Source organism: Anopheles arabiensis, chromosome 2 (genome assembly GCF_016920715.1).
Source record: "Anopheles arabiensis isolate DONGOLA chromosome 2, AaraD3, whole genome shotgun sequence".
NCBI classification, from domain to species: Eukaryota; Metazoa; Arthropoda; class Insecta; order Diptera; family Culicidae; genus Anopheles; species Anopheles arabiensis.
This window is the reverse complement of record NC_053517.1, coordinates 25,943,847-25,958,966: the sequence shown is the minus strand read 5'-3', so window position 1 is coordinate 25,958,966 and position 15,120 is coordinate 25,943,847. Positions and strand designations below refer to the sequence as shown.

Genomic DNA, 15,120 nt, shown 5'->3' with positions numbered 1-15,120 from the left:
TATTAGCACCGATGTGGATGGGCTTTGCCGGAATTCTTCCACCCTGGCTGCCGTAACCCAGTTCTAACTGTTTCTGCTCTCCGGGGTTTTGGATTGATGTTCCCGGCGTCTGGCAGAAGGAGTCTCACCTCAAAACGTAAAGTACACCACCGGTATCGCCATCGATCAAACGGCTGTGACAGGCTGTGTACGGTTGGCCGCTTTCGAGGTAAGCAAAACGAACCGAAACCCAAATTGCCTCGGCCTTCGAGTGAGCCAACCCGTAGGGAGCCGAGCGAAACGAGCCGACGAAAACTGTCGCCAAACTGTCGACAGGTGCGCTCCAATTCAATGCAATTGATCGAAAACTCTGATCCCAGCGCAGGGCTCGAGAGAGGACACACTACACCCAACGGTTCCCTCCCAGAGGTCTTGTCGCGCACAAACACCGCGTGGCAAATGTGACGTGCCGGGTGCGGTTTATGTTTATTAAAACTGAAAAGAACTGAAGCAGCCTGGGGGGGAGGGAAGAGAACACTATTTTAATGAGGTTCCACCCGTGTTGCACCCCTCATTCCGCATACTCGCGGGCTTTTGGTGAAATTGTACTACCGCACACCACCCACAACACCGGGAACAACATCATCCCCGCCAATGGAAGGTTAGGCAAGGCACAGGAACGGGAAAGTGGAAGGGATTTGGCATGGAACCCTAGCAACAATCCGATGGGGCAGCACCGTTGGTGGGGTGCATATCGGCATGTTTGAATCGGGCCAGTTCTCTTACGCCGGCGAGATGACAGCTTTGATCCCAGTGTCACCCCTGTTGTGGCAGGTCAGGAGGGGGATGCAGATGCGGTAGTACACGGAAGCCGAGATGCCAGCCACCCAGCAGCAGTTGCAACATTGTTGCCGAATGGATCGGTGAGGCATCTAAGGAAGGGAGGGGGAAATCCAAGGGCACGGAAGGGATCCATTGAATAATCGGCCCGTGTTTTAAATGCAACCAAATGCGCAAGCGTTTCTAGTTTTAGCCTCGCATCGCAGTGTCTTTGTTTGCGTGTTCCGGGAAGATGGTGCGAATCTGTAAAACCCGTGCATAGATGCTGCTTCAGGTTGCTGGAAAAGTTGTGCGCAACTGGTTTCGCAAACGTATTATTGTGGAGCACATAAACAATGTAACTGAAAGGTAATCTTCGAAAACAATTTGAAATTATTTGCTTTCTATGTATCTATGTGTACATAAACAATTGAGCCTGATTTTCAACCATCATGTCTTTTTGATGCATCTGGAAATTATTCTTCCACCCTAAGCCGTAACTTGTGTACCGTAATCACGCAAAGGGTGATCCGTCCCAAATGAAGTTAAACTGGACTGTCCACACTTCATTTTTTATTGCTGGTGTTCTTGAAGAATCATATGCAGATTATCAGTAATTCTTGGTAACAACATCTTTACGAACAGTGTCACAAAGATTTCGCTACAAAATGTTGTTCATAGATCAATAATAAGATTCATAAAAAGCTCTTAAATCAATACTGCATAAATTGACGATTGAACATGACGATAAACTATGTTTTTATATGGAGTTTAATGTTTAGTGTATGACATTACTTCAATAGAATTAGATCTAAATATACTACAAGCTTCAAGCATTTTCATCGTGAACAAAACTGTCATTTAATAATATAGCTCTGTGGTCGAATAGATAGACTGGCACAGGTTGAAAGCTTCAATTTTCTAATTTAACGAGTAAAATTCTCTTCACTCTCAGAATAGGGCAGCTTTCCCATGTCAATTTGATTGCGTGTAATTAACAAATACCAAAATAAATTTCCATCACAATGATATGGATTACAAAATGGATGGAAAAGATAAATAATTATATGACATAAAAACGATCTTATTATATTTAGTAAAGAATAAGCTAGTTTTCTAAATCGTATCCCAACATTTCCCGCTGGAACACCCTTTACTTCACCGCTGCTAGCGGTGCCCAAGATAAGCGACAGCAAAATGTGACGCATAATTATTTTCTATGCAAATTTTACAGATCTCTACACCTCCACCCCCCTCCGATCGATAGCGGTCCATCGCACGCATCCCCAACTAGAAAAGATTAGTCCGACTGCTGCTGCAAAGCTGCACCATAATACGCCTGTGTACTGTGTGCAATCTATCTCTTTTATGTCTCTCGCCCAGCTGCACTTTTCCGTGCACTTTTACGACGATGGCTTAACTGGGCAACACGCACCAGCAGCCCCGATCAGCAAAGATACGAATCGAATGGTTAGGGGAGTTTTTTTGTTTTTGGTTGTGTACGCTTTGCAAAGGTTTCCCGCTTGGCCCCACTAATTCAAAGGGATCGCGAGTGCGCGCCCATCGATTGAATCGGGCAGGAGATCGTTTCTGGCGAGCCCGGATCGGCAAACCATTTAGTACAAACCAACCCGCAGCGCACTGGTCAAGCTCAATCGATGGGGTGGCGTGTCCTAATGGAAGAGTGTTGTTCGATTTGGTACGATCGGACCGAAATTGAGCAACACGCTGCTCCATCGTGCTCACACGTACGCGCGCGCCCCCTTTGGTGTCGTTTACTCGCCCTGCACCGAACGCCGCGCGGGTGCAATTAAGTAAGATGCAATAAAAATTCAAATGCAAACCACAAAAAGCTGGATGCTATGTTGTTCGTTTTTGCGGCCCGCGCTGCGGTAATGAACGCGCTACCCCAGAAGCCCCGTACAACCGTCGAAGTGTCGATAAGTTAAAAGCATTCAACAGTTTTATCGCGACACACGCGCGTGGGCGGTAGTTCCGATATGGGGACGGATCTTTCTTTTGCTACAGATCCATCCCTTCGCCGGACGGAAGGTGGCGATTTGCTGGTGTTTTTGTTTGCTCTTCGGTGACGGTATACCGTGGGTGGCAATGTCGTTGATGCTGCCTCCGGTGCAAAGGTCCTCGCTCGTATCGCCTTAAGCCTGCTGCGTAAGCCGCTTTCACCGCAGCGGCCATACGCGATTGCACCCGCGAGCGCGACAAAACACGGTCCACCGCGATACCGGGGAACCGATTCGCAATGTCTTGGTGCACGATCGGTTTCTAGGTGGCCACCATAAGCGATGCTTCCTTCATTTGTCATTCGATTGGTTCGATTCTCGAAGCTACAACCATTTGTGAGATAAGTCTATCCTTTCCAGGTGGTGTGCGCTACTGGTGCGACCTGGATACCTTTGCTGTCGCTGTCCCTAGCCTACGGTGTGCGGGATCGGTTGCTCTTTTTCATTAAGCTTTCCCCATTCGGGGCGCATAAATACGGCTGTGGTGCTTAAGTGCAAATGGAGTAATCCTAGCGGCTCGCAGCGTACTGTCGCGGCAAATTGACTGCTGGTTCGGTTTGTTACTTATGTGGCCATGTGTGAGAGCTCGCGTAAACAAGCGCGTTCATGTCGGACAAATCAGGAACGGTTAGAATCAGGGGCGCTGCTTGTTAGGTGGTCTCCGCCGTGATGGTTCTTTGATGAGGTTTTGGTTGCAGGACGGCGTGCGCGACGATCGTGCGCGATCGGGAAATCATAAAGCGGGCAATAAATTTACATTAAACAATGTGTAGTAGTACCGGTACCGGGGAACTATTTCTACCACCTGAGATACATGTCACAGGCTGTGATGGTTTAATGGATTTTAATCTTTTTTTTTATAATGCTTATATGGATTGCTCAATCTTACGAATTTGAAATGCTTCTCTAGAGACCTTTGGATATCTTCATGATTTCATATTAGAGAAAGAAAAAAAACAATTATCAAATAAGTGAGAAAAGGCTTTATAACGCGTATTCCAACGCGTAGTGCCTCAATTGCAACACTTTTACTTCAATCAGTCGATCAATGTGTACAGAAAATGATTGCAGTTTGTATGATAAAGAGTTTTTCAAGCGATTTCATAATTTTGGGATACTTTCTTGATGATTTTTTTAAGAAAACTGAGCTTTACATTAAGGCGAAGTAGACTCTGTCGCATCCCTTATGGACAGGCTCATCTAGAATCCAATAGGAATTATCTAATGTGTCGATGTTAATGACCGAAAACGGTGCAAAATCCTCAAGATATTCATTTAAAGTTGTGTTTTTATTATTATCTATGTTGTATAATCATACTATTATGTTTCGCTCGAAAAAAGCAATAAATTTAAGCGTTTAAAGCCACTGATTGGCTTAATCTCATTGGTTTATGGCTAATCCCCATCATTATTCATACCTATCAGAAACGGTTGCATATGCTTCCAGACACACAAGTTCGTAGAGTGTGCCTGTGCTTGTCGAGCCTGTTAGAACTAACGCACTTTCCGTTCCGTCACAATTAGTACTGGATGTTTTTGATTTTAATTAAATATCATACATATTGCCTGCTGTTTAACACGATGTGTCGGGATGATGGCACCTACCCCTCAAAACTCTCCCTGATGAGTTCTAGCGGTAGCGCGCTTTATTTAGGAATAGAATTTTTGCCACACCCCTGACAAAAGTGACAGCTGATTGGTATACGCTCACGGAGCACGTAACCGTGCCACACACCGAACCGTCGGACAAAGCTCATCAGCGCAATATGCAGCACGAACCTAGCGGGTGGCAAATGAGCTTTACTCCACGGCACCAGCATACCTGACCGAGGCGAAACAAGCAGCATTCTACTTCACCTAACGCATCATGGCATGGTGTGCGCTGCAGCGCCGGATTTTACGCGAACCGAATCGTGTGCACGTCAGCGCACTCAAAAAATAAACGTGCGCCAGCTTCCGTAATGCAAACTGCGCGCGCGCGCTGAAGAATTAATAATGCAAAATACGCCACCGCACAGACGTGCCACCGGTTCTGTGCCATTGCAAGCGGACAAGCGTGTAGAACAAGCCATGTGTTTGCCGCCTGCCGGAGTCCCACACGGGATCGTGAACCCGCGAACGCGCGAATAAAACGCGCCGAACATCCGCAAATATGCCCAACTGAGGAAACTGACAGATATGGTGCGGGGGGATAAAATGTATGAGTGATGGAAATTATCATGACCCTTCTGGATGCAGCCCGTTCTGCTGCTGCTGCTGCAATACGCGGCCCGGTACGTGATTGGAAATGACAAAGGCTTGCCGGTCGCGTCCCTCTGCAGCTCCAGTTCTGACACATTCGTTGCGGACGGGCCAGCAAAAAGGTATCCGCCGTCCCTGCTCCGAATGCGACTGTCCGGAAGTGTGGTGGTGGGGCCGAGATGGGTGAATTAGTTTTCCACGGGCGTACGGGCCGGATAGGGATTTAGCTTACGGGACTTTCGAGCGGTGAATGATCAAATGGTGCAGTGTGCCGTGTGCTGGAGGAACGATTTTTGAATTCAATCTCCTTCGAGTCGGTGGATTCATTATTTGTTTGTATACAGTCTGCTGCAGTAGTGAGTGTAGTGAGGCCGGGTAAATTAGCTGCATGTGCAATGCTGCTGAAACCACCGCCATGTAGCAAGCCGACTGCAACACGTCGCCAGCATTTTGAAGAACCACGCCACCGCGCGCTCCTGGTCCTTAATCTCGCGGCTCTTGGGCTCCATGTTGTGGGCTCCATGTACACCATCAATTAGCCCGGGACCGGGAGCGACCACTGCTCGGTCACTCGATCGATTCGCTGTGCGCTTCTAGCACAGGCCAAAACCCTTCACACGCGCACGCAAAGGACCGGCAGCGGCTAGCAAAGCGGACGGGCAAGCAGGCGACGAATCTGGTGGCTAGCGCCACAACTTGTTTGGTCGATCAATTTATGATGGTGAAGTAATTTTTCAATTACACCATAATCCACTGCCCCCGCCCTCCTCCCTCTGCCTCTCCGTCAGTGTAATGGTCGGGATAACATCCCCAGCGCGTTATCATGCGTTATTTATAATGCTCACCCCGGCGGTACGGTCGGGATGCACCATCCTTCCCTATTGGGGGGAAAACCTTATGATTGGAGTTTTAAATAATACCTCGTACGTACCTGCCGCACGTACGCGAGGTTAACTCTATTGGCAATAAAATAATTTACCATTAACGCCCTCATCCCCCCCCCATGCTTTTGCCGAAGCCTTTATGGTGCGTTGCGCGATGATCGCGATTGCATAAACCTGCAATCGATCGGTTCAACACACGCAGCACAAAAACCGACGTCGGTGGTGGTTTGTCAAAATTTATTAGATGCACTTACGGTGATCGTTGCTGCCGCTGCTGCTGCTGCTGCTGCTGTTCCACCAACCATTCCCCTTCAAAGCTCTTGTCAGCGATTTGCCCTACACTACTCTCCGGGCCGCACTCCGCGGTTTGGTGTGATCGTCGTTCATTCTTTCCGCCGAGTCGGGCATGTCCCTAGGGGCAATAAAACAACGCGCAGCACCGTTCTGGCAGTCATTCTCGGGGAAGAATCCCCCTTTTTTTGCAGCAGCAACAGCGAACGCGCGTTCCTTCGGCTTCCTTTAGTGATGAAAATCTTTTACACACGAGCCAACCGAGTTCCTGCAAAGGGCCTACGAGCACGCACCTCGCGGGCCTGGTTGTTTGTTGGAAATTATATTTTGTTTTAATTAATTAATTACCGCATCCGCTTGCTCTTGCACCTTTTGCACAACCCAAACCCCCCCCCAGCCCGGGCTGAAAAGGGCATCGGGTAAGAAAAGGGCAAAGTTAAGCGCCCTGAACCCGTGGTGGGGAGAAGACAGAAACAAAAAAACACCACAGCCTTCCCCTTTTTTTAGCTGGGCGGTGGCGTGGGGTAGTGAACTCTCGCAGCAACCACGCGAACTAATAAAAATAGATAGCATATTAAACGGCCGGGGCAATGGGGAGAAAAATTGTCTGCAAATAAAATTGCCCTCGCAAGCCCGAAGAAGAGTATGTGTGTGTGTGCAATTAATTGTGGCCAATAAATAGTTTTCAATTTAATTTCGCCTGTGGCAAACCGGATCGTACGCCTGCTTCTGGCTGGCATTTGCGCGCGCGCGCAACCACAGCCAGCCACGCATTTTGTTGGCAAAGGTTGTCATTTTTTGTTTTGTTTTGTTGTTTTGGAATCGTTGTCGTTTTTAAACCCCCTTTTTCCATAACGCCTGCACTGTCGATCAACGGAATGTGAATCCCGAAGAAAGGGGGTGGAAATCATCCACCCCGGTGCTAATTAGAGTATCACCGTGTTCCAGAGGTGTTTGTACTGATGCAATTATGTCACATAAATGTCACCGGCCGGGCCCTGGGAATGGAAACAGATTCCACACGCTGATCGAGGGGCTGATCGTACTTCTGATCAGATTTCGTTTTGTTCTAGCTTTGATTTGACCGGCGCGGAGCGCACCGCCCTGCTATGGAGCACTATATAATTAGTGTCAATAAAAACGGGCACCGCAAATGGAGGGGTCCGGTTGCGGAAGCATTACGCGTCATGTCAACGCGTCGTACAACGTCAGCAACGGATTGCTGCGGATAAGCGGAACAAGGGGTTCGTCGCTTGCTGTCGATGACATCGCTTACGCAGGTCTTTCGTTGCTTGAGGGGGGAAAGGAAGCGATTTAATTAGATCGGTTTTATCCGGAGTTCGATACCGATCAAATCCACCCCTCTTGAGGTGGATTGGCAGTAAGTTTTTGTTTGTCACTGCCCGCACAGGACAGTTGTTTACAGGCGGCAGCGTGCCATGTTGACACCTCCGAACGATCCGCACGATCGGCTACGGGGCAGAGCTGCTGGCGTGTGAAATAATGAAGCAAAGGCGGCTACCGAGCATGATCTGAGCGCATCAGCAAACCGATTACGGCTGGCTCGGCCATCAGTTGAGGTGAGATAATTGACGGATTGGTGCGATAAGCCACCGCAGAAAGCGAAATTCCTCGCGGTAAGGGTAGCTTTTCTTCACATCTGCTTTCGAACAACAACAAAAGCAGGAGGGAGAACGAGGATAATAAATTGCTCCCCCCCCAAACTGGCCGGTTTTGTTCTACAATTATCATTACGATTGTTATTAACCGTAATAATCACATACAAGTTGGGAATTGCATTTTACCCGCGTGCGCGTGGAAAGAAGAGAACTTGAGAGCCAGCGCCACTCCGATCCTAATGGGGCGCATCATCGCTTTAGCATAATGGCGCCAGGCCTTTCCCCGTTCCGGATGATCGGTTGTGCCCTGTCCAGCAAAGAGCATAGCAGTTCTTCGGACCAAAGAAACGTGCTGCTGGGTACGCAGGGCCCCGGTATAAAGCAACCCGCAACGATCGTTTGTTAATGATGACAAAAAATCAATTAGAATACAAGAAGCGAAGCCGAAGCGACGAACCCAACCAGCGGGATAAGCAGCTGAGGACGGGTAAGGGATTCTAGTTAGAATTTTTATGGTCGAGCATAATGTGCACCGCCGTTTGCTTACGATATGACTGAGACGGTGTTTGTGGCTGCTCTCCGGTCGTTGGTGATGCTTCGTTCGATGGTCAGCAAAGGAAAGAGTTAATGGTAAAGATCGCATTACAGCCCAACGCACGAACGCGCGGCACACACGACCATAAGAACGCTATCGGTGGAGGAAAAAAATGGCTATTTGGAAGATAGTTTACGCTACTGTCGATCATAATTTGCATTAGAACGAGCTTTGCACCCTCTACTGTTGCGGATGCAGGTTCGTGCAGATCGCAGGAAAGCAAGGAAAAAGCGGCGACAAACTGACGGGACCCGACCTGATGGGTTGATCTTGCCGCCGATTCATTTTTCCACCTGAATCGAACTAAAGAGCCGAAGAAGGGGAAGAGCGTGCAGGAGACAAACACACACGTAGAATGATAATTATTATGGTGGTATTTATTGCTATGGTTATTGCTATATTTATATGCCCATTTAGCCGTGTAGATGGGTTTGAGGGTTCGTCGCTTGGGCGAACGTTCGGCGTTTGGACGGTGGGTGCAACCGGGAAAGACGATTAAGTTGGTCCATTTCAAAAGGCGCCGCTGCAGGCAAAGAAATATAGCTTCATATTGGACGAGGTCAAGTGTGGTACACATTGTATTAATTAATTAGATTAATTCGGGTTGAAATTGAAAAGGCAGTACGGTGACTTGAGCGATTAGAGTGGTCGAAAATTTGGTCCTTCGAACCGGAATTATATTTCTATACTTTTTCATGTGTTTATAACACAACTTTGCTGCTTTATCCTATCCAAATCAAAATTAAACTGCTTAAATTACCGCTAACACTTCATTTTCTTCATACAATAAGCCTTTCTTGACCCCCTAAAAAAGCACTTCAGGCACTCACAAAGCGGGTCATCAAAATTGACACCTTTGAAATTGGGTTTATAATCAATCCCTGTAAGGCACAAAACCGTAAACATGTTGTAATGTCAGCCTCAGCACGTTCCTTTAAGCGTAGAGCAGCCTTTCATTCGTTCTTTTACGATAAAACCCACCTTCAACGCGCCTCCAAACCAAGCGAATGCCGAGGTACGGGAGGCAATGTGTGTCATTTCCAATCGGTATCTACCGCCTCAAACCATCGGCCACCGTAATCTTTTATGCAGCTCTTGCCTAAAACAAAACGGCACAAGGGTGTTAATGGGTTCCTCAAAACAATTCCTGCTGCCTGCTGCTGCGGACGATCGTTCGTCAGCTGGTTGGGAGGGATATAAATCAAACTGCACAACTGCGGTCGTTCTGCTGCCGCAGGAACTCTCTGTGCCCGCAGACGCCGTCACCCGTTCGATGACAGTTACTTATCCGTCCGTCAACTGCAGTGGTAGGTCACGCTCAACAAGTGGGATGATTTATGGCTGCATTCAGCATTTATGCGCCACTCTCGGTAGTCGGTAGTTTTGAAATGTTCTTCTAGACATCCAGGCCAATGGTTCCGGGAATGGTTAGCGCACGAACCGTGTTTGTGCTTGCTTCCTGAGGTTAAAATTGCACTAATGATACAATTTGTTGTTGAACATTAAAGCGCTAATAAAGATGAAACCGGAACACACATTCACTTGATAGTACTGTTTAATCGTAAAGACGAACCAGCTTTATCGACATGCGTCCTACACACAGGCAACCGCGCGCTCGAGAGGAGATCATCCAAAAGTGAACCGATACCTCCAGCTCCAATCTTTTAACCCGAGGGACGTCTTCATTCAGGTCGCCCCATTCTAAAACACCCCCGACACCGAGATCTTTGCCCCCTCCCCAGCCGGTTCGTGCCAATAAAAAGAAAGTGATCCTGCCACATTCCCGAACGGCAGGTTTTTCCTACCGTTGGTGTGTGTGTGTGTGTGACCCCTCACTCGCTGCACACAGTCGTTCAAACGGCACGAAACGATCGGTGCACGGCTTCCCTTAGTGGCTGCTGCCGGGGTGGAAAATGTGTGCACCGTTTGCACAAGCGACTGCCGCTCACTGCCACGCGATTGAGCGAGCGGGAAAAACGGCACAGCTCGCGCCAAAAGTTGGCCATCAAGTTTTCGGAACGGTAAAATCCACTTCAGAAACATTCATAAAACCCACAGCGGGCAACTGCGGTGTGGTGTGTGTGTGGGGCGTTTAGGGCGGCCGGCTTGCTCTTGTGGGTGCATTTAATAATCGGTGCATGCGAACCACACAACCCGCCAACCAAGGTTGACTTCGGCTGCCAATGCTAATGCTCTCAACCGTGCTGCTGCTGTTGCTGCTTGCATCGTGAACAGTTTCGTGTTGCTCGGAGTGGGTTTTGTAAAAGTGCCACCCCGGAAGAAGAGGCCCATCTGTGCGGATGGGGACAGTTCAAGGACAAGGAGAAAAGCTTTCGATTGTGGTTTAGGAGGTGCGTGTGTGCTGCAAGTGCGATTCGAATGTTATTTTTAGCAAAACAATTCCACTAATACACGGTTGGGGAAGGGAAAAGATGCATGCAAACAGGCAAACTACGCCGTTTGGTGCCCCCGGGAGAGAACCAGTGTGCCCGGATTGTTGGCTCAAATCCGAACCGGGCCGAGAGGATGCACTTGTGTGCTGTGCATCTCGCCTGTCCAAAGCGCCACTGCGATAAACCGGGTTGCGCGGGTGGATTGGAAAATGGGTTTCCATGATATCTTACATCCCACCGCACTCCACTGGTTCGGTTTTATTTAACCCCTCTCGATCGCCTCGATCGATAGCATCGTTCGATTGTGCAGACTGACATCTCTGCACAAGCGGGGAACCGGGTCGCAGGTAAATAATTTCACCGCTTCACGATCAAACTTTGGACGATCGGCCTCGATTTGGTGGCGGTCCCTGGGTGACAATACTACTAGCTGCCGCGGTGGTAATGATTTGGAACACTTTTTTTATCCTAGCGGAAACGATTATTCCTGTAAATGATACAGCTTTGGCGCGGTATGAGCGTATTGGAGTCACTTCAGCTTTGTCTTCATTAATGTTAATGGCTTCTTCTACTGTCAGAGGCGTTTTGCTTTGCTTCTTTTTTTTTAAAAACAGCAGTCTTGAACCTAGTTACTACAATATATTGATAAATTAGGGATTTTTCCTTGTAGTATGTGCCATTTCATTCTAAAAACTGTATAATGATGTGAAATTTAAAGACACTTTTCATATCACACGACTCCTGGGGGCGATTTGGTTTAAAATTAACCTTTTGTATCAACGGCAGACTGTTGAATTTCGTTGTACAACTAATCTTTAAACACCTTAACATTGATTGCAAAAAAAGCATAATTGCATAATTCGTTGCCAGTTGTTGCAAATTGTTTTAAAAATAAAATTATAAATGATCATATTAATTACAGTCAAGATCAAAAATAGGCATGACCCACCAGAAGAAAAAAATCCAATGTAAATGATGTTTTAAAACAAAGATCATCTGTTGTTTTATATGTTTAATATATTTATTGTTAAATCGGTTATGCTAATGGTAGCATGTAAAAAAATGAACAAAATTTGGCGATTTTTCTTGAGTTTATCTTCACCCACACCAACGCAATATTAATTGCACTTTCAATAATAGTATCCCATGAACCAGCAGACAAAATTTGACACCTCTGTCAGTCAAATCTCTAACCGAGACGATCAAAAACGTGAAGCAACTTCGTTCAGAAGCGTGCGCGATCAAAGAACGGCACCCCGTATCGTTTAAAACGGACACCGTGCGACTCTTTGTGGACGTCGTATAAGCCTGTTCCGGCATCTACAACATCTTGGCGCTGTTAGACAACAATCAGAGCAACGAAAAAAAGTCCACTTCCGAATGTCCGACGACCCGGCGCGTCAAGAAGCTCCAAATAATGCTGAAAATGAAGGGCGAGAGAATAATTTTCGGTAGAATTTTGGTGGAATTGCGATATTCCCTAGTTCACGAACCGCTCCAACATCCTCCAGCTGCGTCCCATCGAGAATTTAAAGACCAACATGATGTAAAAGAATATCTTAAAAACATGCTTACACGCGTGTTCTCATTCACCATGGCAAAAAGGTCAGATTGTATAAATAACGAAAGGTAGCTCGCCAGGTCATAGATTAATTTTTGCAAGCAAGCTTGAATAATTTCCTTTTATAGGGTGTTCATGGAAAGAAAGTATCTCACAATCTTTTTCTTCCGAAAGAGGTCCTTTTTTGTATAATTTTGCAAACATTAATTGATATTGATTAGACTTTAACTTACTTCATCGACATTTGAACACATAACTAAAGCCTACAAACAAAAACATGCCCACCATTGCCACACCAATCGCTTCGTTTGATCGATACTGGTCGATGGAGCAAAATTCCTTTTGCCACATTATCGACTAAATTCGCGTCATTTTTCATCTTAATTGCCTCCGAACCCGGTTGGCTAATGCAGGCTGGCAATCACCCTTGAATGCTTTACAGACACACGTGGTATCGGGGTAATCTATTTCGCATCGAGGGCCAACCATCCGACACCATCCGCGACCGCCTACGGGAAAAGGCTTACCGTTTATTTTAAGGACGCCCACCGACACAGCAACCAACCAACAACAAAAAAAACACAGGCAGCAGTGCAATCGTGCCACATTTCCTGATGCAGGTTGGTGGTAGGAGTTTGGCGATAAGACATAAATTGAGGCCGCACTCGCGCACGCACACACACACACACACGCACTGATTTGTTACGCATGCCACGCAAAGTGCCGGCGAACGGATGAACAGGAAAGTGTTGCTCAAATTTATGACATCACACTATCCGGCCCCGTCTGTGGAGCGGGTTGCGGGGCGGCAAAGGGGAAACATATGCTCTACAAAAACCGTTCTCCCTCCCCGTTGCCCCATTTCCACCACGGGTATGATGCATCGGTGCATCGGTGCGATAATTATGCAGTACCAGCAAAAGGGGACCACAAACCGGGAGACCTACGGGCCCACTAGTGGAGACAACAACGCGGGGGCTCTTCTAGCTGTGGGTTGATTTGGGGGAGTTGAGGGATGTTGCGGTTGCGATTTATCGAGGGTGAATGAGAAAACGTGTCAGCATAAGCTTTTGCAAATATGCCCACCTCGCGTCCCAATGACTCCTCGGTTAGTGGGTGAGAGATTACGCACGGAATGTAAACGGGTTCGTGCCAGGTTGCGTACGGTACGGGAGCTTCTTGCGCAGCAAACATATGTCCCGTCGTCAGGGGTGAAGTACCGTTTGGGAGCGTAAGGGTGAAACGGTTAACTAGAATTCTTCATCAATTTGTTTAAATCAATTATTCAACATTACTTAGGCTTTCCTTTAACTTTTTAATCAATAACAGACGATCATTACGCGCTACACTTCAGCTCATAATAAATTCACCGTCGCCATCAACCTAAATTCAAACGCAATTTGATAGATAAACTCCTCAAGGTATGCAATCCGCCGTACACCAAACGTTCAAATCGATTTGCTCCATATAACGCCGTATCCATGGCAACTAACTAGCAAGCACCGGTCCCGTCCTGCAGTGAAAGGAATAAAGAAAAGGTAAACGAGTGCAAATAGAAATGTTGAATGCGTTGAATAAATGTGAAATTAATGATATCATCGTGCCGTTGATGTATCGTATCGTGTGCAACAGGTTCAGGTTTCGCGTATCGGCGTATGCTGCTAGGAAAGCGCCTAACGGGGGATTAAGCGTCTAATAAATAGTTTACAAGTTACTTCAATTTCTTGATTAACTTGGCGGCAGCAGTTGCAGTTGCGTCCCAATTAGAGTTCATGTATTCGAACCAAACGGTAAAGCGTGTAAACAAATCATAACTCTACATCACACGAACAAACCATAATAAGCGTGCGATTGATTTTCTGTACCATAAATTGTTACTAATTTGTCACCTGTTTTCTTCGTTCCTTCCACAGCACACCCTAACCGGACACAGCGGAAAGGTGCTGGCGGCGAAGTTCCTCGGTTCCGCCTTCCTCGTCACCGGCAGCCACGATCGGACGCTCAAAATATGGGACCTCAAAAATCGTTCATGTAAGTGTGGTTGTTGCCGCATGCAGCAAAGTTCTTTAAAAAAACACTTTCACCCCCTCCTTTGCAGGTACGGAGACGAAATTTGCTGGCTCGAGCTGCAACGATCTAGTCACGACGGACAGCTTCTCCTTCATCAGTGGTCACGTGGACAAGAAGATACGCTTCTGGGACGTGCGGACGGCCGACTGTACGGCGAACGACATACCGCTGCAGGGCAAAATTACCTCGCTCGACCTGTCCAAGGATGGGAAGTTTTTGCTGAGCTGCGTACGGGACGACACGATCAATCTGCTCGACCTGCGCCAGAACCGTATCGTGCGCACATTTCGGTAGGTTTTCGTATTGGTAGCCGCTGCTGTGGACGTTTGTTTTTTCTAATAAGAATTTGGCTTTTTAGTAACGATAATTTTAAAGTTGGATGCGACTGGTCCCGGGTGGCGTTCAGCCCATCGAGCTCACGGATTGCGGCCGGTTCGGCCGATGGTTCGGTGTACATTTGGAACATTAACGGACCGCTCGAGACGGTGCTGAAGGATCCCAAGTGAGTGAAAAAAGGGTTCACCTTACTATCGGTGTTGGTGGTGGTAGTGTAGTTTATCATTTTCAGCTTCCTATTCCCCTTGCCCGTCCTAGTACGTAGAAATTGGAACCTTTTTTTGTTTAGTTGTATGCTACAATAATTTCGC

At 47.3% G+C, this 15,120-nt stretch overlaps 1 protein-coding gene across 2 annotated transcripts in view; it reads left to right on the top strand.

The window, feature by feature from the left end:
• The window catches only part of LOC120903778 (autophagy-related protein 16-1), a 249,551-nt gene that overhangs the window by 233,704 nt on the left and 727 nt on the right, over positions 1-15,120 (top strand). For both annotated transcript variants that reach the window (XM_040313399.1, XM_040313391.1), the window contains exons 4-6: positions 14,317-14,434; positions 14,502-14,763; positions 14,832-14,975. In XM_040313399.1, coding sequence (XP_040169333.1) covers positions 14,317-14,434; positions 14,502-14,763; positions 14,832-14,975 — 524 coding nt within the window. The remainder of the gene's footprint in view (positions 1-14,316; positions 14,435-14,501; positions 14,764-14,831; positions 14,976-15,120) is intronic.